General features: G+C 47.7%; 1 protein-coding gene across 1 annotated transcript in view; it reads left to right on the top strand.

The window, feature by feature from the left end:
• Positions 1-49: 49 nt before the first annotated feature.
• Proser2 (proline and serine rich 2) overlaps positions 50-25,009 on the top strand; it is a 27,132-nt gene continuing 2,172 nt past the window's right edge. The window contains exons 1-3 of the mRNA XM_013014557.1: positions 50-91; positions 14,331-14,555; positions 22,910-23,162. Coding sequence (XP_012870011.1) covers positions 14,418-14,555; positions 22,910-23,162 — 391 coding nt within the window. The 5' untranslated portion in view covers positions 50-91; positions 14,331-14,417. The remainder of the gene's footprint in view (positions 92-14,330; positions 14,556-22,909; positions 23,163-25,009) is intronic.

The raw sequence follows: 25,009 nt of genomic DNA, 5'->3' as shown, positions 1-25,009 counted from the left end.
TGAGTCGCTGGCTGACGGCGGGCGGCGCGGACGCTCGGGCCGCGGGCCGCGTGGACACCTGCATTCCCGGGAAGGAGACCCCCCGTATCGGGTGAGTTCAAGTTGGGTCCTTCGGACCCCGGGCGGCGTCCCGGCGAGGTGGGGCGCGGGGGGCGGCGGCCGCTGTCCGGGTCTCCTCGCGACCCCTCTCCTCCGCGCCGGCTCTCCGTCTGAAGTTGGGGGCCCCCCTGTGCCACCCTGAGGCGGCCGAGGTCGCCGAGCGCGAGGCCGCCGGGTGACCCCCCTTGGGGGGCGCGGGGCCGGGAGCCGGGGGGGGTGGTGGCGGGGCTCCCTCCGCGGCGCGGCGTTGGCGGCATGCTTTCTCATCAACTTGGGGTGCCCATCAACCGCCCCCCAACTCCGCGCACCCTCCCTGGAGCCGGCGAGGGGAACAGGAACCCCCACAGGATCTGACTCAGGTCGGCGGGGGGGGGGTGTCGGGGATCCCCCCGGAGCCTGGGGTCACATCGCTGGGGGTGTCGGGGACGGGCCTGGGCCGCGTCGCTGGGGTGTCGGGGACCCCCACGGGGCCTGGGCCGCGTCGCTGGGGTGTCCGCAGCCACCTGCTGGGCCCGAGGTCCCGACCCCCCCCTCCCCCAGGTAATTGGATCACGGGGATGTGTGAGATCCCGGGGCGGGAGGGATTAAAAAGGAAGAAAATGTGGCTAATAAAGGATAAATCCCAGTCTCTCTCCGAGGCCCTGGACTTTCCCAGTATTGTTTCACGCCAGCCGAAATGCAAGCATCCAGCCTTTGCGCGCCCCGCACCCCTGCACCGCAGGAACGAGCTCTTTTTAAACTCTTTGCCTCGACCGACCGGGTTCAACGCGGAGAAGCCGCGTTGCATGGAGGAAACTGGTGTTTGTGGTTTTCCTCCGTCCCCCGGTCTTTGCTGGACCGAAGAGAGGAAGAAAACACCTCCTGGCTCCACCGTTTCACTGGAGAAATCGTTTCTTTGATTTTTTTTCTTTGTTTTTGTAAAGCTTGAATTTCTGAAACACCGAGAAGACACGCCAAACCAGGTCGAAATGTTTCCTACAAGAGAAACCTTTCTTTAAAAAAAAAAAAAAAAAAAAAACAACTTTTCTCTCTTCCTCCTCTTCTTCTTCCTCGTCTCCTCCTCCTTCTCCTCCTCTTTTTCCTCCTTCTCCTTCTCCTTCTTCAACCATATATTCATGCCCTAACACTTTGCCCTCCGTGTTCTGGGTCTGAGCGGTACAGATTGTTTTTTTTCTAGGTGGAAGGAGGAATTTTCATTCTCGCAGCCCTTTGGAAATACAAACAAATCTCCTATTTACTTGGGATTGGGTGAGGAGGCTGGAAGTTGCCTGAACCCTCCTCACCAAACTTGACAGTGTATGTAAGGAATCTTGTGTAGTTCTTGGCCAAACCGGTAACAGCCGTTTTTAAAGAAGTATGTCCTTTTCTTGGAGACCAGCATTTCAAATGAGCCTCTAAAAAAAAAAAAAAAAAACCACTAAAACTAAAAACCCTTCGATGTTGCTTGTCATTTAAGAAATAACGTATTTCTCCATTCATAGAAGCCAGGAATTCAAAATTAGAATAATTGAAAGCTCTAGAAAAGGAATGAGGTGATTAAAAGAAAAAAAGATTTGAGTATGTTTGACTACATAGCTACCTTGTTACAGGGAGCATTTGCCTGTCTGTCTGTGAGTTCATTCATTCATTCACTCATTCATTCCTCCATATTTGTACACTGTTTGACTACCTATAGTGTACTAAACCTTGTGTGTTCTCTCTCCTCTCTCTCTCTCTCTCTCTCATACTATGGCTTGAACTCAAGGCCTCATACCTTGCTTAAATTTTTTGCTCGAGGCTGACACTCTACCTCTTGAGCCACACTTCCACTTGCAGCATTTTGCTGGTTTGGAGTCTCTCTGGATTTTCCTACCCGGGCTAGTTTTGAACCACAATCCTCAGATCTCAACCTCCTGAGTAGCTAGGATGACAGACGTGTGCCTTCAGCGCCAGGCTGCTGACATTTCTAGATCACAACCATATGACCAAACTTCCTTGGTCAGAAGCTGGCAGACACCTGGCCCTGGTCCCCAAGTTCTCAGATGCTGTGGGAGCTGTTTCCTGGCTCAGCTCAGACGATTGCATCATTGCATCTTGGAACCTGGAGGCCGAGGAGGGGGGGAAAGGGCTAGGGTGGAGCCGGGCAGAGCACCAGGGATCCTCCTGAACAAAAGTTCAAGTGCATCTTATCTGCAGCTTGGGACAGTCACGGAGCCTCTGGGGGAGGGCCAGAATTCCAGCAGGCCCCAGAACTTGAGCCCTTTCCTTAGATGATTTGTGTTCACACCTGTTGCACTTGGGGGTGGGGGCAGGAGACTTCCTCCATTTCTTTTAATTGTAGGAGGCTACCTAATTAACAAGAAGCTGTGTGTGGTTGTAGACTCCTGGAATCCCAGCTCTTAGGAGGCTGATGTAAGACTGGGAGTTCAAGGCCAGCTTGGGTTACATAAGAAACAAGGCCAGCCTGCTGTACAAAGCAATCTCATGAAATTTAGCGTTTAAAGTGTCCAAAGCAGACACTGAGCACATTGTTAAGGGTCACAAGAGCCACCACCCCTGTCTGGTTCAGAACCCTTGCGTCTCCCGTGCCCATTTAGCCCTCACTCGCCAACTCTCCCAATCTCTAACATGGGTTAATTCACTCTTTGTCTTGGGATTGGCCTATTCTAGACATTTATATAAATGGAATCATAAAACACTGTCCTCCTGTCTCTAGTTTCTTTCATCCAATGTAATAGTTTCTAGATTCTGCCATGTTTTAACATATATCCATTCCATTCCTTTGCGGGGGGGGGGGTGCATAATATTCCATTGAAGGTGTAAGTTGCATTTTATTTGTTGGTCAGCTGATAGCTGTTGGGTTGTTTTTCCCCTTTGGCTTTTGTGAAAGTACTGCTGTGGACAGTTGTGTACGTGTTTTCGTTGGAATACCTGTTTTTAGGTTTTTGGGATCCATACATAAGAGAAGCATTCCTGAGTCGTGGTTAATTCTATGCTTAACCTGATGAGGAACTGTTTTCCTTGGCATTGGCACTATTTGAAGGTCCTAATTCCTCCACATCCTTACCAACACTGGTTATTTTCCTTTTATTGTGTTAATTATTCTCATCCTCCTGGGCCTGAGGTAGGGTCTTGTGGTTTTGATTTGCATTTCCCTGGTGACTAATCCTTTTATGTGTTTGTTGACCATTGATAGATGTCTTCCCTCTTTGAGGATGCTTTCTCTCTCTTTTCTTTCCTTTCCCTTTCTCCTTGCTATGTTGGGATTTGAACTTAGGGCCTTGCACTGGCTGAGTGGGTGCTGTACCACTGAGTCACACCCCCAGCTCGGGTTTGCTTTTGGTTACTGCAGGAAACAGTTCATGTCTAGTGGTGAGATGGGCTGGTTTGATAGTGGGAGACAGCAAAGCCCATTCACAGGGCTTGTTAGGATTGTTCTTTGTGCTTCTTATTCATCTCTTCCTGGGCTTCATTTACAAATTGAGTGTCAGACACTGAGTGCAAGCATAGGAAAAAACACACCGTGCTGTGTGTGCTGTGCGTGCTGTGCGTGCTGTGCGCAAGTTGACCCAGGTGCTAGAAGTTCCCTGCAGAGGAGCTGGTGCTCTCTGGAAAAGGTCTGCCTCTCCTTGTGAGCCTTCCTGCTGCCAGAGTCCTGCCTTGAAGTGTAATTATATTTACAGGGTTTGCTTTGTATACGATGCGCTTTCAGGGTTGTTGTTGTTGTTATGTTTAAATTTTCCTGCTAGGAGGCCATTTTCTGAGGAGTGCTTATTTTAATGTTCAGCAGTTCTCTGGATTACTCCACCACTGCTCCTGAGCTGAGCCCTGGACACACATACCCGTGTGTACAAATGACACTGTGGTTTTCAACATTAACAGGGTGAGGCAGTATCTGGGATTACAGGCATGCACCGCCACACCTGTCTCATACTTCATTTTTTTGAACAAATTAGTTAATTGTTAATTATCACAAATTGTTAGTTATTAATTCCATCCCACGCTGAAATTGAGGGGACTCAGTTTCCCAGGTGTGTAAACTTTGGGATATGAACGAACCTTGCGGGCCCTTCTCAAACTTCAAACCTTGGGGATTCCAAATTACTGACCACTTCTTTCTCTCAGAGACGCCACTCTCTGCATTTAAAATGGTTTATTTTGCATAAACTACTTAAAGGAATTACCTTGGGTGAAAAGAAAGCAGTGTTCTATACTAGATGTAAAGGGTAAGCATGGTCCAGTGCTGCTTCTGAATATATGGCATATTTTCTATTAAGATTCAGATACTGAAAGGTTCTACTGAGTGATTTCAGTTGCTATTGGGCCAGACCCAATAGTAGAGAAATTGAGGAAGTCTGGGGATGGTTCCTCATTCCTTGAATCCAGCTACTCAGGAGACTGGGACTTGGGAATGTTCAGACTCAAGGAAGGAAATATGAAGATATGAGGATGAGAGACTAGCTGGGAATGGCTGTACACACCTGTAATCCCAGCATTTAGGAGGCTGAGATAGAAGGATCGTGAGTTTGAGAGCAGCCTGGGCTACAACGTGAGACCCTGTCTCAAAATTAGCCATGCTAAAGACATAGCTCACTGTTTATTTGTGTGTCTATAGTTTTATTATTTTTAAATTCAGTACTAAGGATAAAACCCAGGATCTCCTGCGTGCTACACAAGTACCACATGGCTAATATTTTTTTTAATGTATTTTGGGACAAGACCTATGTTGTTCTGGCTTGAACTCAAGATCCTCCTGCTTCAGCTTCCTGAGTAGCGGGAATTACAGGCATGAACCACCACACGTGTCTCATACTTCGTTATTTTACACTGTTAATTATCAATATTAGGTTAACCATAGAAAATTACTCAATCATGCTAGACCCCCATAAAGACAGCTGCTTCAGAATCAATCCCATCCTGTGTGGCCCTCGTTAGGCGTCCATTTCAACTTGACTAAGAATTATGTCCTTGGGACGGGTCTGGGAAGGTGGCTCGGTAGAGCGCTTGCCTTGCATGCATGAGGCTCTGAGTTCAATTCCTCAGCACTACATAAGCAAAAAGAAAAAAGCCAGAAGTGGCACTGTGGCTCAAGTGGTAGAGTGCTAGCCTTGAGCTGAAGAGCTGAGGGACAGTGCCCAGGCCCAGAGTTCAGGCCCCACAACTGGACCCTGCCCCCCCCCAAAAGAGAATGTCCTTGGGGAATTTGAAATTTTCAATCTTATTTCTTAACTAAGTCTCATTTCTTCCTTTCTGTCTTTCTTTCTTTCTTTCTTTCGTTTTGTCAGTCATAGAGCTTGTACTCAGGGCCTGGGTGCTGTCCTTGAGCTCTTCAGATCAAGGCTAGCCTTCTACCATTTGAGCCATAGCCCACTTCTGGTTTTCTGGTGGTTAATTGGAGGTGAAGAGTCTTATGGACTTCCCTGCCTGAGCTGCTTTTAAACCGAGATCCTCAGATCTCAGCCATCTGAGTAGCTAGGATTACAGGCATGAGCCACTGGCCCCTGGCTTCTAGATCACATCTCATTGAGATGTTAGTTGTGTTGGTTTTCAAGGTGGTTTGTTAGGTTATAAGCCTGACTGCTCAGCAGGCCGCAGGCCTTTCTGGTTAGGTAATTATCAAACTCTACCCTTGAACTATGAATGTGGAGGAGCAGAGGCCAGTAGAGGCACAGTGTCAAGGCCCCAGAGTTGATCCTAGCCCCCAACACAAATAAATACACAAAATGAAGTAAAAGCAGACTCCAGTAAGCAGGATGCGAAATCCCTGAGCACACCATCTTTTCACACTCCTGAGCAGCCAGTCAGCAGGTGTCGCAGAATCCAGCTGCGCCCCAGGGCTTTCTACGCAGTGCTGGACACGGGCCCCTGTTCTCTGTGAACATTTATTTTTGGAACCGTTCTTTTCTTGTTAGCGTTTATGTATTTACTACCTATTTCCAGTACTGTGGCCTTGCCCTTGCTCAGTCAGCTTGCTTGCTCAGCTGCTGCTCTACTACTTGAGCCATGCCTCCAGCTCTGCTTTTTGCTGGCTATTTTGGAGATAGACTCTCTCAGACTTTTTTTTTTTAACCTGGGCTGGCTTCAAACATGGAACCTTTGATCCTTTGGATCTCAGCTTTCAGAGTAGCTTGGATTACACATGTGAATCACTAGCCCCCAGCTTTTATTATTATTATTTTAGGTAGAGAACCAAAACCAACAAATAAACTAATGTATTTCATTATATTTCATAGTTGGAAGCCATCCAAGGCAGAAAAGTGCTTGAAACACTCATCTCCAATTAATCAGCAAAATGCTGGGCTGGAGTCATGGTTCAAGGGGTAGAGCACCACCAGCTGAGCATACATGAGGGCCTGAGTTCACACCATGGTACTGGCACACAAAAACATATTTTTTAAGGTGGGTTGAAGGTGTAGCTCAGGTGGTAGAGTGCAAGCCAGTGAGCAACAGTGTCAGGTATAAGTTCTAGTCCTAGTCTCAGATGTAAAGAATTATTTTTAAAAAGAAAATGAAATGTAGGCCCACAAGTGCTTTCTCCTCCTTTTCAGCCAGCTGGCGGGGGGGGGGCACTCCTGTCTGTGGGGGCCACGGTGGTGCTGGGCAGGACAGGAGAGCAGATCGGGGCCTCTATGGGACACTGGAGATGGGGAACCCCCAACGTGGGACAGCTAGAGCAGAATCCACCTTTGTGCACATAGTCTATAAATCCTTTTTAGGGGAAAAGGAAGCAGCTAGTTTCGTGTAATGCTATTTAAAGCCCTAATTGGATTGAATAATGGAAAAGTAAGAAGGTCAGCTCAGCTCCCCCTTAGGAATTCAGCCAATGGAAGTGTTCAGGAGCAAGCAGCCCTTACTCACCTACCCCTAGGATCCGTGACGGCACCAGAGGGCAATGGTGGAGGTCAGACCCCATCCTTGAGTAAGACCTGAGCAAATCGCCCCTCACGGTAGCCGGCCCTGCCAGCTGGCTGAGTGGGCCGCACGGGTGCCCTGTGTGACTGTTGCCCACCCTCCATGGGGCCTTACGGAAACACCCACTGGCGGTAACCACTCGTGGGCTTCACAGGCAGCCTCCCCACGGGCAAAGCGCTTTTTTTTTTTTTTGAGCTTTGAAGGTCAAAAAGAGCTTATCTTACAAATGGAATCCTAGCTACACGGGAGGGTGAGACCTGGAGGACCATGGTTTGAGGCCAGCCCTGGTGAGGAAAAGAAAAATTTGCTAGACTCTGTCTCCAAAACAGCCAGCAAAAAGCAGGAATGGAGGTGTGGCTCACATGGTAGAGTGCCAATCAACAAGGAAGCCTAGCAAGTGCAAAGCCCCCAAGTTCGAATCTGTTTCCGCCAAAAAGAAAGAAAGAGAAAAAGAAAGAAAGAGAGAGAGAGAGAGGGAGGGAGGGAAGAGAAGAGAGAGAACGAATTATCTTTTTTTAAGTGGTTTGGCTATTAAATCATATTGGAATTCCACCACCCACCCATCCCCACCCCGGGATGTAGCTTTAGAAATAATTCCTTTTCAAAATTGTTTTTCTTTCTAGGTTTTTGAAGAAATCTCGAGCCAAGAACCTGTGGCTCACACTGTACTCCTAGCTACTCAGGAAGCTGAGATCTGAGGATCATGGTTCAAAGCCAGCCAGGCAGGAAAGTCCATAAGATTGTTATGTCCAATTAATCACTCAAAATCCAGAAGTAGAGCTGTGGCTCCAGTGGTAGAGCACTAGCTTTGAGCACAAAAGTTCAGGGATAGTACCCAAGCCCCGACTTTGGAAGGAAGGAAGGAAGGAAAGAAGGGATGGATGGAAGGAGGGAGGGAGGGAGGAAGGAAGGGAGGGAAGGAAGGTTCCTAATGGCTACACATATAGATTCTTGCAGTTGATCTTTACTAATATGTAACTTAATTGCATTGTACTAAGAGCATTTTTTGGTAAAAGTCTGGAGTTTTTCTGAGAATTGCTTTTGGCTGGATATGCCATCGTTTTCATGAATATTCCTTATGAGCTTGAATTGGGGGTTTGTTTGTTTATATTGATACAGTGTCTGGCTTTCTAGCCCAGGCTAACCTTAAACTTTATTTCAGCCTCCTGAGTGCTGGGATTGCAGGCGTGTGCCACCACACCCAGCTAAAGGAATGTATATTATGAAGTTATTGCCTATGGTGTGTGGTAAATGTTGATTAAACTTTCAACTGTATTGGTCTCTTGATCAGTTGCCAAGAGAACTTTGCTGGTCTCTCCTTGTTACTGTCTTTGAGCTAGGTGTAAGTATATGCAGGGTCAATTGTAATTTTTATGATTCCCCCCCCCCTTTGCCTGTTACCTGGATAATTTTGTTTTCTCTTTGGAGGGGAGGGGTTAAGACTGAATGTGACTAGGTAGCCCAAACTGGCCTCAAATTTCCAGCCCTACTGTTGCTTTAGCCTGCCGAACTCTGAGATTACAGGCATGTATCAAACCACACCTGGTTTAGGTGTTGACTCTTCTATTTCAGGTGTGTTTTTCTTTCTTTCTTTCTTTCTTCCTTTCTTTCTTTCGGTTTAGATGTTGACTCTTCTATTTCAGGTGTGTTTTTCTTCCTTCCTTCCTTCCTTTCTTTATTCCTTTCTTTCTTTTTTTCTTTTTGGTGTGGTTTACTTGTGAATCTTAACATAAAGACTAATAAAATTTAAAAGTTAATCAATATTGTTATCACCCTCCAAACATGGTTTCCCATTGTTAGGTTGTCCTGTCTGCTAGTTCTACCTTGTTGATTTCAGAAAACAAAGTTGCCCTTGGAGAGGCTGAGTTCACTCACGTCTGCTGTTTGTACCAGTCAGCTTTCTTTCTTTCTTTCTTTTCCCTCCCACCTGGGATCTTTCCTTCCTGAAATGCCATTTTTAATAGAGGTCTATTGATAGCAGACATTCAGCTTTTCGGGTTTTGTTTGCTGTTGCTTTTGTTTTCCCACAGTGCTGGGAACCAACCAAGAAGTCAGTGGCTGAGCCGCAGCCCAGAGCCAGCTTTTCTTTAGATTACAACCAAACTTGCTGGTTTTTCCTTGTTCTTGTTTTTCTGCAAATATTTTAAAATCCATTGTATATGTCTTCAACAGTTATAACCTTCACAGTTTTACATATGTGTGTGATATGTGTGTATATATATGCATATATGTTTGTGTGTATATATATATTTTAAACTAACTTGGTTTCAGATGAAATAGAACTTCTAGAAGCTATTTAGCCCTTGTTCTCAAAAACACACTTTCTTAGCCTTGCTCTAGTGGCTCATGCCTGTAATCCTAGCTGATACTCTGGAGCCTGAGATCTGAGGTTTGTGGTATGAAGCCAGCCTGGGCAGGAAAGTCTGTGAGACTTACCTCCAGTTAACCACCAGAAAACCAGAAGTAGAGCTGTGGCTCAAAGTGGTTGAGCACTAGTCTTGAGCAGAAAAGCTTAAGGACAGTGCCCAGGTCCTGAGTTCAAGCCCCATGGCCAGCAAAAAAAAAAAGGAAATGTGTATATATATATATATGTATATATATATAGAGAGAGGGGGGGGGGAGCCTGTTCCTGAGCTGCTTTTGCTCATAGCTAGTGTTCTACCACTTGAGCCACAGCACCACTTCCAAACTTTCTGAGTAGTTTTATTGGAGATAAGAGTCTCACGGACTTTCTTGCCCAGGCTGGCTTCAAACTATGATCCTCAGATCTCAGCCTCCTGAGTAGCTAGGATTACAGGCATGAGGTACAGGCATCCTGCTATATACTTTCTTTTTAAATTTTTATTAGCCTCTGTTGGTTGAAAAGGGGGTTTTATTCTGCCATATCTGTGTTTTAGTTTCCAGTGTTCCCTGATCAAATTCATCCTCCCTTACTCTCCTTCCTCCTCTTCCTCCCCTTCTGAAAACAATGTCAACACGTTTCATTGTTCTGTTTTCATAAATGCATATGAAGGACTCAAGCCATATTTGCCCTCCTCTACCCCTCCAATTGCCCCTGCTTCCCCCCACCCCCCAAGCCAGGCCTGCTTTACATCCTCATCTTTCTGTTTTATTAGGGGTCTGTTGATTGATGGTGCTATTTCACACTTGTATTTGTTACATTCATCAGACTTTCCTGCTCCATTTACTCATCCTCCCCCACCCCCACCCCATGTTCTGTAAGTTTCCAGCAGGTCCCCTTACACCATCTTGATACAAGATACAGAGTAGTGTATATCGTTCACCCTCTTAACTGTCTTTGGAGACAGATTTCCATAGCACACGGAGGAGCAGAGGCTGGAAATCAGAGGTCGGAGGTCGGGTTAAGTTCTTAGCACAGTGCAGCTAGTCTGCTTGCTTCCCTGCTGTGAAGAAATCAGTCCTATGAAAATAACCTTCACCTTGAGCATTCTTCTAGCATCTTCTTTCCATTTTAATGGGTGATTCCAGTTCCTTGACTAAAGCCTGTGGGTGAGTTCAAGCTCACTGCTTTAAATTGGTGACATCAAAGCCACATGGCAAGATGAATCCAGCCAGAGACTCCCAACAAAAGTGTAGGAAGTATGGAAAAGTGGCTCAGTGGTAGAGCGCTTGCCTTGCATGCATGAGGCCCTGGGTTCGATTCCTCAGCACCACATAAGCAAAAAGAAAAGAGCCAGAAGTGATGCTATGGCTCAAGTGGTAGAGCGCTAGCCTTGAGCTGAAGAGCTGAGGGACAGCGCCCAGGCCCAGCATTCAGGCCCCACGACCGGACCCCCCCCCCAACAAAAAGTGTAGGAAGAGAGGAAAGCCAGAATAGAGAGGTGCCATGGCAGCGACAGGCATTTGTCACCTTGCTCTATTTTGGGGGTGGGGTGGGGGTACCAGGAAGGAAGCATATACAACTAAAGTCCAAATTCACTGGCTAGGCGTGAGAGGTGACCGGCCCATGATCCATATAAGGTTGGCAAAAAAATCATTTGGTACATGGTTAGACAAACAAATACACACCTTGTGTTTGCTGTGGCTGCCCATGGCTGGCTGGCTGGTTATATTGATAATTGTGTGTGTGTGTGCGTGCGCACGCGCGTGCATGCGCGCGCACACTGGTCCTGGGGTTTGAACTCAGGGCCTGGGCCCTGTCCCAGCTTTTGTGCTTAAGGTTTAGCACTCTACCACTTTAGCCAGAGCTCCATTTCCAGCTTTTTGGGTGGTTAACTGGAGATAAGAGAGTCTCTTGAACTTTGCTGCCCTGGCAGGCTTCAAGCCATCATCCTCAGATCTCAGACTCCTGAATAGATGGGATTACAGATGTGAGCTGCCAGTACTCAGCTGTATTGGTAATTTTGTATGGCTCGTAATGTCGTAAATACCCAGATAGCCCTTGGCAGAAAAAAGAGGGGGGGGGTCCCTGGCCCTGAGAGGGAGAACAGGGCTGGTGTTTGGCTGAGATGACAGGAAGAAGAAGGAGTCTCTGTGGCCTGTGATGCTTGCGTGTGGATCAGCTGTGGGATTTGCACACCCAGAGCTGTCAATGCATAAAGACCAACTACTTGGGCTGCCTGCCTACCTGACTCTGTCTATGTAGCACTAAGATGATGTGGGCGGCTGTGTGCACACCAGCTAGGCCATGCTAGATCTTTCTGGAAAGTCCAGGAGAAGAAGAGCGGAAGCTGCTTTTCTCACTCCAGTGCACTCATGTTGGGGTTCACTGGGCCCAAGAACACAGCCCCCGTATCTCCTGGGACCTTCCCTGCAGATGCCCCTCCTGCCTCACCCAGCCAGGCAGCAACGTAGGATTTGGTGACCTCTTTGGGATCTTGACCTCATTATTTTCTTTGCTCAAAGGATAAAATAGACTTCGCCAAAAAAAAAATTTTAAAGGAAGTTTCCAATAAACACTGAAACACAAACAGAGGAAATGGAAAAGAAAATGGGCCCTTGTGGCTGGATTTCTCTGCGCCTATGGTCCACACCTCCTTGGGTTATTCCACAGCGCTTGCTCTGTCTCCTGGGAAGAGTCAGGTTCGCCCTGGTCCGCGGGGCCTGCCCTTGCTCTGGCCTCACTTGTGTTGTATAATGTGTACTGTTTACAAACCCAAACAACAAACCCTGGATTGATGGCACATGTGGAGATTGTAACGCGGTTATGACCCTCACCGACGCATGGCCAGGCTGTCCCCTGGGCTCAGGCCTTGCTGACTCTGGGTCCCTCCCAGGGCAGGCCAGCGCAGAAGGCTGCCTCCCTGCCCTCCCCTTCCGGAGACTTGCTGTCCACAGTGGGCCTCTTCTGGAAGTCTGTTTTTCTAGAGAACCACAAATTCTCGGGAGATCAGAGATGATTGATTCTTGTTGGCTGTGGTGGATATAAAAATCAAGGTTTGTGTTTTCTTTCCCACCACCCCTGCCCTCTGCTTTATGTTTCCTCAAACTCTTTCAAGAAAATGGCTTCACAGAACGTCTAGATGTTACAGTTTTGCAGCTTGGAAAGTGATAGCAGCACAGGAAAAAGGAGACTCTTGCCCATTCCCACCCTTCAAGTATTGCCCTCTCTGCCCTGACCTGGGCCTTCACAGAGCCTGTCCCACCTACACGAGCTTCTCCAGCCAATCAGCAGGCCCTGTCCCACTTAGCTCCACACCAGCTGTGTCACAAGGCCTTTCTGCCAGATTCGTCCCAGGCTTTAGCTCTGTTGGACAGAATACAGTAGAGATTTACATTGACTGCTACATTGCAGAGTAGCACACTCTTAGCTATTTAGATTTTTATAGAAACTCTGTATTATTGTGGAGGCTCTCAGATTGTTGAATGCATTTTAAGACATTTTTTAAATCTTTTTCAAAATTGTTTCTACTATTTGGAATAATAGTAATTTAGCAAAAGAATAAATGCTCAGAACCTTCTCATTCCTTGAACTGATTCACCTACAAGAGAAAAGGAGTAAACAATATTTTAAAGTCTTTTTTTTTTTAACAGAGATGGCTACAAGATTTCTCTAAGAAGATTTTCATAATGATTTTTGAACTCTTTAATAACAAGGTCCCTCAAAAGGGGTTCAATACTGATTGGACTTTTTCCACAAATGCATGTATTAATCATTAGGAAGTCTATTCCTATTAGTCATTTTTTATGTTCTAGAACATTTTGTCATATTCAATTGTTCAGGAGCTGAGAGCCAGGCCTGTAATCCCAGCTACTCAAAAAGCTGAGATCTAAGAATCATGGTTCTGAGCTAGCCCAAGCAGACAAATTCATTTGACTCTTAATCTCCAGTTAACTAGCAAAAAAGCAAAAAGTAGAGGCAGAGCTCAAAGGTTGAGTTCGACTCTACCACATGGCTCATTGGTCAGCCATGAGTGAAAGGCAAGCAAGAGCTCAAGGCTGGAACATTGTAAGTCATTTGTAATGTGCTCATCTTTCCTTAAAAATTTCTTTTATGGGGCTGGGAAGGTGGCTCAGTGATAGAGTGCTTGCCTTGCATGCATGAGTCCCTGTGTTCGATTCCTCAGCACCACATAAGCAGAAAAGGCCGGAAGTGGTGCTGTGGCTCAAGTGGTAGAGCGCTAGCCTTGAGCTGAAGAGCTGAGGGACAGCGCCCAGGCCCAGAGTTCGGGGCCCATGACTGGCAAAAAAAAAAAAAAATTATGTCTGGTATCAGTTGCTCACACCTGTTATCCTGGCTACTCAGGAGGCTAAGATTTAAGGATCATGGTTCAAGGCCAGCCCAGGCCAAAAAGTCTGTGAGATTCTTGTCTCTACTTAGGCACCAGAAATGTCCAGAAGTGGAGGTGTGGCTCAAGTGGTAGAATTCTAGCTAACCTTGAACAACAACAACAACAAACACCTCAGGGACACCACCCAGTCCCTGAGTTCAAACCCCAGGACTGCAACAGAAAAATTTAATTCCTCTCACATCTTCAGAATGGGTGGTGATGCGGGGGGTTGTTGGTTCCGCCTGTAATCCTAGCTACTCAGGAGGCTGAGATCTGAGGATCGCGGTTCAAAGCCAGCCCGGGCAGGAAAGACCGTGAGACTCCTATCTCCAATAAACCACCAGAAAACCGGAAGTGGCGCTGTAGCTCAAGTGGTAGAGCGCTCACCTTGAGCTGAAGAGCTGAGGGACAGCGCCCAGGCCCAGAGTTCAAGCCCATGACCGACAAAAAAAAAAAGAATGGGTGGTGATGGAAGGAAAGGTAGAAATCAGCATCCCCTAGCCAGCTGACTCGACAGCCCCCCCATACATCGGACCTTCTGGTTTTGAGGACTAGGGACTGTCCTGCCTTGGCTCAGGGACCGATGCTGTTCTGTCTCGATTTCTCTAGAAGTACTTCTGTGCCTCAGAAGCTCAGAATGGGAGACCAGCCCCTACCCCACCCACTGTGATCTGGCCTTGCCGAGCTTCTGTGGGGATGCCTGTAAACCACCAGAAATCCGGCTCCTCGGAGATGGACGCTGCTGACATGTCGCCCAGCTGCAGACTCGGTGACGTGAGCAGAGGTGGCAGTGTGGAGAGTCACAGCCGTGCTCAGTCCAGAAGTTTCTCTCTGGTGAGTGGGGGTTTCCAAGCCTTTGCCCCAACCTGTCTCCCCTTTAAGGAGTAGCTTTAAGGAGAGGCAGCCAGCTGGATGTGATGGAATATTTTCTCTGTGAAGAGCCATTTTGCGTTTCTTCCCCATAGTGTTCTCTGCATAAGCCCAGAGCATTCCCACAGCGCTGGAGCAAACCTCCAGCTGAACCAGGAACTCTGGGTGGCTCAGAACCTAGGCTGAGCCCGGCTGCCCATGACTGTATGCCCCAGAAGACCTGTGGTGTTCAGGCTACAGAGGGTTAAAGGTAGCATCCAGAGGGGCCTTCTAACATATCAGTAATTTCTCTATAAATTTCTTTTGTGTGCACGTGTGTGCTGGTCCTGGTGCTTGAACTCAGGGCCTGGGCACCATCCCTAAGCTCTTTTATGCAAGGCTTATACTCTACTACTTGAGCCAGAGCTCCAATTCAGGCTTTCTTGGTAGTTTAGTGGAGATAAGAGTCTTAGGGAACTCTCCTGCCTGGGATGACTTTGAACTGCGATCCTGAGATCTCAGCCGCTCGACTGATTTCTCTATAAATTCTAAAACGAGTCCTTACCTATCTTCAGTTGCTTTCTTCTTTAGTACCAGGCAGTATCTGAAGATGAGAGATTCACAGTACTCATAACCACAGAGGTGTGAGCCTCACCCGCGGGCGCTCAGCTGACCTCACCCTGCAGGAGCTCATCAGTGACTGAGTTTGAGTTTCTGAAGTAGAAGAAGGGGGAGGGGCAGAGGAGCCTCCATCGGGGCTACACGGGGACTTCCCACCTGCCTCTCCCTTCCCACTTTCCTATTGGCTTCCAAGCTGAACTTAGTGCCTTCACTGCCACTGCCCGCTTCAGTTTCCACAGGAGTCCTCTTATCAGTAGTTGTCTAACTTGTTTGTCTTTGATCACGAACTGGGCTGAGGGCAGAAGGCCACCCCCAAGGCCTGTTGCCCGGAGGCTCCACCAGCCACTGAGCTCCCTGTGGCCACCTTTCTGACTCAGGCTGCCCTCACAGGGCCATGTGCACAGTCCTGTTTCTCTAAAAGGGCTAGTGTGTGGAGGGGAGCGAGGTTGTTTAAATACATATATTTTTAACTTGTTATTGTAAAGGTGATGTACAGAGGGATTGCAGTTTCAGAAGTCAGGTAATTTCTTCTTCTTCTTCTTTTTTTTGTCAGTCATGGGGCTTGAACTCTGGGCCGGGGCGCTGTCCCTGAGCTCTTCAGCTCAAGGTGAGCACTCTACCACTTGAGCCACAGCGCCACTTCCAGTTTTCTGGTAGTTAATTGGGGATAAAGTCTCAGGGATTTTTTTTCCTGTGATCCTCAAATCTCAGCCTCCTGAGTAGCTAGGATTATAGGCGTGAGCCATTGGTGCCCGGCCATGACATTTCTTTTTGGACATTTTCACCTCTTCTTTGGCTCTCACCTAGTTTTTCTCCTCCCATCCCCACCCTCAAGTTTTATAGTTCATTTTCAACAGAGTGTTTAGTGAGTATCACCGCTGCATTTGTTTGGGTTTTTTTTTTTTCCTCATAAGGATTTCTTCCTCTGAGCATTTTCTAGAAAGCAGTAAATAGAATTTGGACTCAACTGCCAAATCCTTGAATACATGACTATGTATTAAAGTGAAGAGAAGTAGTTCTAATCCAAACACAGGTAGGCTTTCTTTACGAGTTGGGTAACATGGCTGGGGAAGTGACTGTCTTGCAAGGGGTTCTGAAGGTTTAGAGATGATCACACACGGGGCCTTTCAGTGCTGCTCAAGGGAGCTGGGGATATTGGGTTACCTGTTTGCTTAACCTCTGGACAGAGGTGTCTAAATATTTGTGCCATTTCACAAACCACCCAGAATGTCACCACCAGGGACAGAATGTCACCTGGTGCCAGTGTCTCAGGATCTGACTGAACACATTCCTGAAGCCTGTTCTGCCCCAAGGCACAGTGGGTGCTTCCTGTCCAACATTCCAGCATTCGCTTGGCTAGAAAGAGGCAGAATCTCTTCATGCATTCACCACTCCATAGTTATTCTTAAAGCATGTCACGCTATGTGCACCCCTTTAAAGGTAGGATGGGAACATTCCAGCATACCTTCTGTTCATAGGATCTCTGACTTGGCCAAAAACAACCATCCAAACCCACTGGGGTGCTTGTCAGTGAGATTCAGTACTTAATGAGCTAGTGAGAATGTGTGTGTGTGTGTGTGTGTGTGTGTGTGTGTGTGTGTGTGTGTTTGTATACCTGTATTGGGGCTTGAACTCAGGGTCTAACACTCTTTTCCTCCCCATCGGTCAGGGGGCCTGAACTCTGGGCCTGGGTGCTGTCCTGATTTCTTCAGCTCAAGGCAAGCACTCTACCACTTGAGCCACAGCGCCACTTCTGTTTTTCTGGTGGTTAATCGGGGATAAAAGTCTCACGGACTTTCCTGCCCAGGCTGGCTTTGAACCATGAACCTCAGATTTCAGCCCTCTGAGTAGGTAGGGTTACAAGCGTGAGCCACTGGAGCCTGCAGTGCCCCTGAGCTTTTGTGCCCAAGGCTGGTGGTTGATTAGAGGTAAGAGATTCAACAAACTTTCCTTTGGCTTTGAATTGTGCTCCTTGGATCCTCCTGAATTGTTAGGGTTACAGGCATGAGCCACCGACACCCAGCTCCTCACACATTCTCCCCCCTCCCCCCACCCCGCCCCCAGAGCTGAGGACCTAACTCAGGGCCTTGCACTTCCAGGCAAGTGCTCTTCCACTGAGTTAAATCCCCAACCCCTCCTCACACTCTTACTTAGCTTTTTTGTTCAAGGCTGATGCTCTACCTCTTGAGCCACACCTCCTCTTCTGGCTTTTTGCTGGTTAATTAGACAAATCTGAAACTCTTCAATTTGTCTTCCTAGGTTGGTTTTGAACCAGGAGCCTCCAATCTTAGCCTCCTGAATAGCTAGGATGATAGGTATGAGCCACCGGTGCCCAGTTTGACGAACTATCTTGAAACTCCCCCCACCCCTCCCACCCCCAGCTAATGATTGCTGTGGCTCTCAAATCCCAGGATGTGTCTGTAGTCAGATAGATGTCAGCTTTTGAGCTAATCCCTTCCTTCTCCAAAGCATCGGATGTCTCTTGGCCCTGCCCATTGGTCATAGAATGAGGATGTACAGCAAGCAGTGGGTAGCGAAGACCAGGCAGTGTCCTGGATATGTGTTTTGAGATTTCCAGAAGAAACACCAGAGAAGTGAGGAAGGAGCGCAGGTCCCTACACCTGTCAGCCCTGGCTTCTAGCCACAGCGACCCCTGAGCCACCCTGGGCAAAGCATGTACACTAAGACATGGCCACATAGCTTGTCCTCAGTTCAGCAGACATCGATGAAGGCCCCTTGTGTACAAGAACTGATTAGTAACACATAATACGGCCTCAAGACAGAGTGTGTAAAGACAGGCAGGCCAGTGTGACTTAAGGGGCTCAGAACATGTGGAACGCCCCTACTCTCGTGTGCATCTGTCTCAGGCAAGAGCTCCTATAAGCACTGTGGATGGAGAGCAGTTGAGGTAGACCTCGGCCTTGGCAGCTTTGAGAACTTGGAGGCAGCCAGGGAGCCCACTACTAATCCTCCTTCAGTTCTATAATTAAAACCATCCTCATTATCATTCCTCTCTGATTTGTTTACTTCCTTTTCCTGCCAGAAATACAGGTTGAAGTTAGCCACAGTAAATTAAAAAAAAATGACAGCAATGTGTAGTTAGAAATGACCACAATTCAACCCTTGATCTAAAGCAAGCAAAGGTCATGCATGCTTATGGTCTCTTCTGGGTGAGCCCAAGTAAGCCCAGTATTAAGGCGATGTGAGAAGAGGGCCCATTGTATCTTCTCCTTGTCTTTAGTCCATTCCAGCTTCTGTGGCCTCTCTTCAGCTGAGATGATCAAACCTGTAAAACCTTTGTTCACGTGTTGGGGAAATCATTCTGGTGTCTATACAGAAAGAAGGGGTAAGCATTGGATCAGAGTTAAGACAGACAACCCGTGCGGCCCACCTGAGTGGCGTGCCTGCCCGGGCTCTGGGTGCTGGCCTGTCCTCAGCCAGCAGCATTGTTTTTATAATTTTGGTCTTCATATGTGTAGGTTCAACTCCATTGTCAGATCCTTCACAAGAAGTTGCTAAATTGTTTCAGTCTACATAATTCAGTATCTTGTTTAGGAATAAAAATGAAAGGACAGCCAAAGAACTATGGGAGCAAGAGTTGGTTTTGTTTTGTTTTGTTTTTTAAGGTTTTTAAGGGGTTATGATAGTACATTTTTGTTGTTGTTGTTGTTGTTTTTATGCTGGAACTGGGTCTTGAACTCTGGGCCTGGGCGCTGTCCCTCAGCTCTTCAGCTCAAGGCGAGCACTCTACCACCTGAGCCACAGCGCCACTCACAGACTTTCCTACCTGGGCTGGCTTTGAACCACAATCCTTAGATCTCAGCCTCCTTAGTAGCTAGGATTATGGCATGAGCCACCGGCACCCAGCTATTTGTTTCTTAAGACAAGATACATGCCAAGTGCTGGCGGCTCCCACCTATAATCCTAGCTATTTAGGAGGTTGTGATCTGAGGTTGCTACTAGCCTTGAGTAGACAGCTAAGTGACAGTGCCCAGGCCCTTGGTTTAAGTCCTAGTACCAGCGCTCACACACACACACACACACACACACACACAGAGTCTAGTACCAGTGTGCACACACACACACACACACACAGAGTCTAGTACCAGTGTGCACACACACACACACACACACACACAGAGTCTATACACACAGAATCTACATAATCCAGGCTTGCCTCAAACTCACAATCCTCTTGCCTCTGCCTCCTTTGTGCTAGGATTGTAGGCATACCACCACACTCAGTTCAAAATGAGTTAAGCACTTAAATACAAGACCTGAAACTGAAACTTCTGGAAGAACCCATAAGTAAAATACATCAGGTCATTGCAATAGGTGTGTTTATGAGAAGGCGGGGGTGTTGGCTAAGACTTTTTTAAAAAAGCACAAGAAGCAAAAGCAAAACTAGACAAATGGGACTACTTCAAACCAAAAAGCAAAGGAAGTAACAAGGCAGAGACAACCTAGAGAGAGGGAGAAAAGTTTTGTAAAGTATATATGTGACAAGGAGTTAATATCCAGACTATATAAGGAACTCCAAAATTTCAATAGGAAAAAGAAAATAATCTGGCCAAAAAAAAATTTAAAAGGCAATAGACCTTAAATAGACAGTTCTCAAAAGCAAACATGCAAATGGCCCACAAGTGTGAAACATTCAACATCACCAATCACCAGGGAAATCCAAAGCACAACGAGACACTGCCTCACCCCAATCAGAATGAGACTGGAGACTCCAAAGGCTGGCAAGGAAGTGGAGGAGAGGGAGCCCTCACACACTGTTGGTGAGGATGGAAATTAGCATAGCCAATACAAAAAGCAGTATGAAGATTCCTGTCAACACTAAAAATCAAACTTCAGGGCTGGGAAGGTGGCTTGATGGTAGAGTGCTTGCTTTGCATGCATGAAGCCCTGGGTTCGATTCCTTAGTACCACATAAACAGAAAAAGCTAGAAGTAGGGTTTGGCTCAAGTGGTAGAGTGCTAGCCTTGAGCAAAAGCCCTTCACAGATAGTACCCAGGCCCTGAGTTCAAGGCCCAGGACTGGCAAAAACAAAACAATAACAACGAACTTCGCCTGATCCAGCAATCCCACTCATTCCTGGGTATGAGGGAAATGACATTAGCATATCCAAGGGACATCTGCACTCCCATGTCTATTACAGTACAAGTCACAGAAAGTAAGAAATTGATGAGGTAAGTGTGATGGGGCCTCCTGGAGACCTAGCACCCCTAAGTCAGAGACAGGAGAATCATTAGTTCACTGCCAAGTACACAGCAAGACCCCATCTCCAAACAAACAAACAAAAACAAAAAGCAAAAAAGAAACAAATAGGAACAACCATCATCTAATCAATGGGCAAGGAATAAATGGGTACCTGTACACTGTACGATTCAGCCATAAAAAAGAATGAATCCTGCCATTTGCAACCGCATGCATAGAACTGGAGGGGGGTCGTTATGTTTGGTGACATTAGCCAGGCACAAAAAGACATGTATCCCGTGATCTCACTCAGACTCTTTAAAGTGGAAGGCTGGGGAAGGTATGAGGAGGAGAAACTACAAAGATGGGTCAGTGGTCACTAAAGGATCGTGAAGTCCTGGCATGCTGTTGCCTCGGACGGTGACTACAGATGATAATTGTGTGCTGTGCATTTCACAGCCAAAAGGCAGCAGTTGGTCCATTTTCACCACAAGGAACTGTTCTGTGTTTGATCTGATTTGAGTAATATGTACATGATAGAAACTTCTGAATGTTCACCATTTTATGTCTTTATTAATTAAGAGCAAGTATAGAATAAATGATTGAATGGCTGTGCACATTTCCATTGTGCTACAACCATTACCACAGTTGGTTTTAGAGCATTCCCATTCTTCTGAAGGGAACCCCTAAATCCGCTGGCTCTTGAGACGTGCCTCCGGTCACTGCTGTCCCTCTTGATCCTTGGTCACCCCCACACAGGGCATGCACATTCAGAGCAGCATCAGGCATCCTTTGATGGGAAGTAGGCGAGAACTCTTGGCCAAGAGCCAGGCACCCCTCTCCTAGTCTGGGCGCACCCCGCCCCCTCTGCCCGCGGCCTGGGCTTTTGCTCTGTCTTCTTTCCTGTCCTGGGCACACAGTGAGTGCCCAGGGTCACTGGGAGGCCAGCCGGGAGTCAGGGATTAAGCAACAGCCTGGGCCTGCAGCATTTTTGGCCTTGTCTCCAGAGAGCAGGGCTCCAGTCCAGGCTGGCTACAAAGAAACAGGTACCTGGGAGTACATTCCAGTCCCACGGCCCACACTGCGGCCCCCAGAGTGGAGGACTGACAGAGTCGGGAGGCGTGGACTAGGCTGCCTGAAGGCGGGTTGTGTGAATAGTGGGGGGGAGGTGGGGGAGAGCTGTGGTGAATGCACCGGATTACGTGAATGAGGCTGATCATGTGTCCACGCAGGTTCTGTGGGTACAGAGCAGCCTATGATTAGAAAGGGGGATGGGGCGGACAGAAGCAGCTGGACCCTGTGTTCTCACTGAGCGGCTCTTGGGAAGTCCTGGCGCCTTTGCAGCCACCTTCCCAACCTCAGGGCGGGCTGGCCCACTCACCCAAGAGCTTGGAGTACTGGGCCACAGCACCCGGGCATGGCAGGCATGGGGAGGCACCTCCTAAGCCTATTTTCCAGATGAAATCTCACATGGGGACAGCCTGCTTTGAGGCTGGATTAGCCCTGGGTTTATAGCCCATTCTTGTTTTGTCGCTCCTGTAACGTGGGAAAATGGCCTGTCTTGAGCCATAGGTTTGTTTTAGGCCAGTATTATGCTTTTATTTATTTTACGTTAGTGGTATTGGGCAGGGAATCCAAGGTCTTGTGCATGCTAGCTAGGCAAGCACCCTATTATGAAGAAAGGCCCAGCCCCAGGCCAAAGGAAACAATTAGACCGAAGTAGAGCAGACTCCAAAAGAGTCATGCATAGTGCCGGTGGCTCCTGCCTGTAATCCTAGCTACTCAGGAGGCTGAGATCTCAAATCAAGGTTTGGGGCCAGCCCAGTGAGAAAAGTTGGAGACTCCCATCTTCAGGTAAACAGCAAACTGTCAGGCTGGAAGCATGCCTCAAGTAGTAAAGTACCATGAAGGAAAAAGCTAAGAGCTTGAAGCCTTGAATTCAAGTCCTAGTACCAGTGCACACATATGTAAGTGCACGTGCACATGCTCGCATGCACACGTACACACACGTGACATACATAACCCTACCGAAGCACAGTGCAAGGTCAGTCTGAGCAAAGGGGAGAGAATACAAATGGATTCATTTCCCTAGATGATGCTTTTTTTATTATTATTATTTGGTGCCAGGCCTGGGGCTTGAACTCCAAGCCTGAGTGAGGTTCCTTCGCTTTCTCCCTCAAAGGTAGCACTCTACCACTTGAGCTACAGCTTCCCTTCTGGCTTTTTGGTGACTAATTGGAGATAAGAGTCTCACCCAAGCTGGCTTTGCACTGTGATCCTCAGATCTCAGCCTCCTGCATAACTAGGATTACAGATGTGAGCCACTGACACCAAGAAGCAGGCTTTATGTTTCCTACCTTGATGGTAAGATGGTGACAATTTGTCAGTGGCCCATGCAAATGGTGGGGAATTTGCAGGGTGCAGTGGCTTCTTCTGGGCTGAACATTGGCCCCTGCTTTGCCAGGGCTTTATCTGATGGTTTGTTGCTTCCATTCTCAATCTCCTGATGTGTCTTCCAGGATGACGAAAGCCTGCAGTACCTCACACACGAGGAGAAGGATGTAATTCTGTTCTTCGAGGAGACTCTCGATTCCCTGGCAGACGACTTCGAGGATGCAGCACTGGGTGATGGCGGCGGCTGCTGCCACTCCCCACTCACTCCGGAGGAGAGCCCTGCCAGTCCTTGGGAGCCGGGAGAGGTCATCGACCTGGTGCAGCCAGGACCCACAGCTGGTGGAGCTGGGCGCCTTCCAGATGTGCTCCATACAGCAGGTGAGGGCCCCAGCCCTTTCCTTTTGTTGCTGCGACCAGGACAAGGCACGGCCTCAGCTGCTCTGCTTCACTGCAGTAGTGTTGATCGTCCAGCCAGGGGACTGCCAAAAGGACTGGAGCAAAGAACAGGAGCCACGGAGCTTGTGAACGGAGGTGGCATATTCATGCACATGTATATGAAGCGGCTTCTGGGACGTAATGCTGGCCCACAAAGTACCCATATTTCATTGCAAGATGAGCCCCATTTCTGTAGCCCACCTTTCCAAGGTGGGAGTATTTGATCAGGAAAGTGAACGAGTTCAGAGGAATAGAACAGAACAGAATAGACCCTAAGTTTGCCTTGACTCTGAGCAGCCTCAAAGGAACAGGTGCCTCTGCCGCCGAGTGGGACTGGAGGAAATGACAAAAGTCCATCCACTTGTTTCCTCGTGATTTGAAAGGACAGTGAAAACAAATGGGGCAGGGCGCACTTGGGAGGGTAGGGAAGAAACGAGAGGAAAATGCCTGGGCCCTGCTCATTATAACCCACTGTTACTGATGTAAACCTGTAAGAATGTGTGGGTGCTGTAAGCCAGGCTATAGATCATTCAGAATCCTACATCCTACAATTGTGGGGAAGAATAGTTGGCTTTCCAGTCACCCCTTCAGAAAAGTGACAAGTGGATTTTGCATTTTTTAATGCAAAAATGTTTCTGCTTTGAAGTGGTGTTCCTCAAATAAATTAGAACTAGTGAGCTGATCCTTTAAAAAGATCAGATAGCAAAATTGAGCCAAAGAAGATAGTTTTTGTTTTATGCCAATCCTGGGGTTTGAACTTAGGTCCTGGGCATTGTCCTCGAGCTTTGCTTTTTCACAAGGCCAACACTCTACAACTTGAGCCCCAGCTCCACTTCCAGCTTTTTATGGTAGTTTGTTGGAGATAAGAGTCTCAGACTTTTCCTGTGAGCTGACTTTGAAGCGCACAATCCTTAGGTCTCATCCTCCTGAGTAGTTAGGATTACAGGCATGAGCCACCAACACCTGACCAGAAAATAGTTTTTGAAAGCACATATCCCATACCCACTGGTTTTTATTGTTGTTTGGGGGGGTGGGTTGTGTGGCTTGAATTTAGGGCCTGGGCACTGTCCCTGAGCTCTTTTGCTCAAGGCTAGCAGTCTACCACTTGAGCCACAGCGCCACTTCCAGTTTTCTGGCTGTTAATTGGCGATAAGAGTCTCAGAGACTTTCCTGCCCGGGCTGGCTTGGAACCGTGATCCTCAGATCTCAGCCTCCTGAGGATTACAGGTGTGAGCCACCAGCGCCCAGCAACACCATTTTTCTAACTTGATACCTTTATAGCTGTTAGCAGTGTTTCTCTATGGCCAGCACTGTGTAACACTGCACAGGTATAAAGATAAAAGGATGTGGCTTATGGTTTTGAAGCCAGAGACAGGTGTGGAGAAGAAGCAATGAAATGGGAAACAGAATTGAGTCCCAAGCAAGCCACTGAATGCCACCTGAGCTGGTCAGGAGTATTTCTTTTTTCTTTCTTTCTTTCTTTCTTTTTTTTTTTTTTGTCGGTCATGGGGCTAGAACTCTGGGCCTGGACACGCTGTCTCTCAGCTCTTCAGCTCAAGGAGAGTGCTCTACCACTTGAGCCACCACGCCACTTCCAGCTTTCTGGTGGTTTATTAGAGATAAGAGTCTCACGAAGCCGGGCGCTGGTGGCTCACGCCTGTAATCCTAGCTACTCAGGAGGCTGAGATCTGAGGATCGCGGTTCAAAGCCAGCCTGGGCAGGAGAGACCGTGAGACTCCTATCTCCAATAAACCACCAGAAAACCGGAAGTGGCGCTGTAGCTCAAGTGG

This window comes from Dipodomys ordii, unplaced genomic scaffold (genome assembly GCF_000151885.1).
Source record: "Dipodomys ordii isolate 6190 unplaced genomic scaffold, Dord_2.0 Scaffold24, whole genome shotgun sequence".
Taxonomy (NCBI): Eukaryota; Metazoa; Chordata; class Mammalia; order Rodentia; family Heteromyidae; genus Dipodomys; species Dipodomys ordii.
This window is presented reverse-complemented; position numbering and strand designations above follow the sequence as displayed.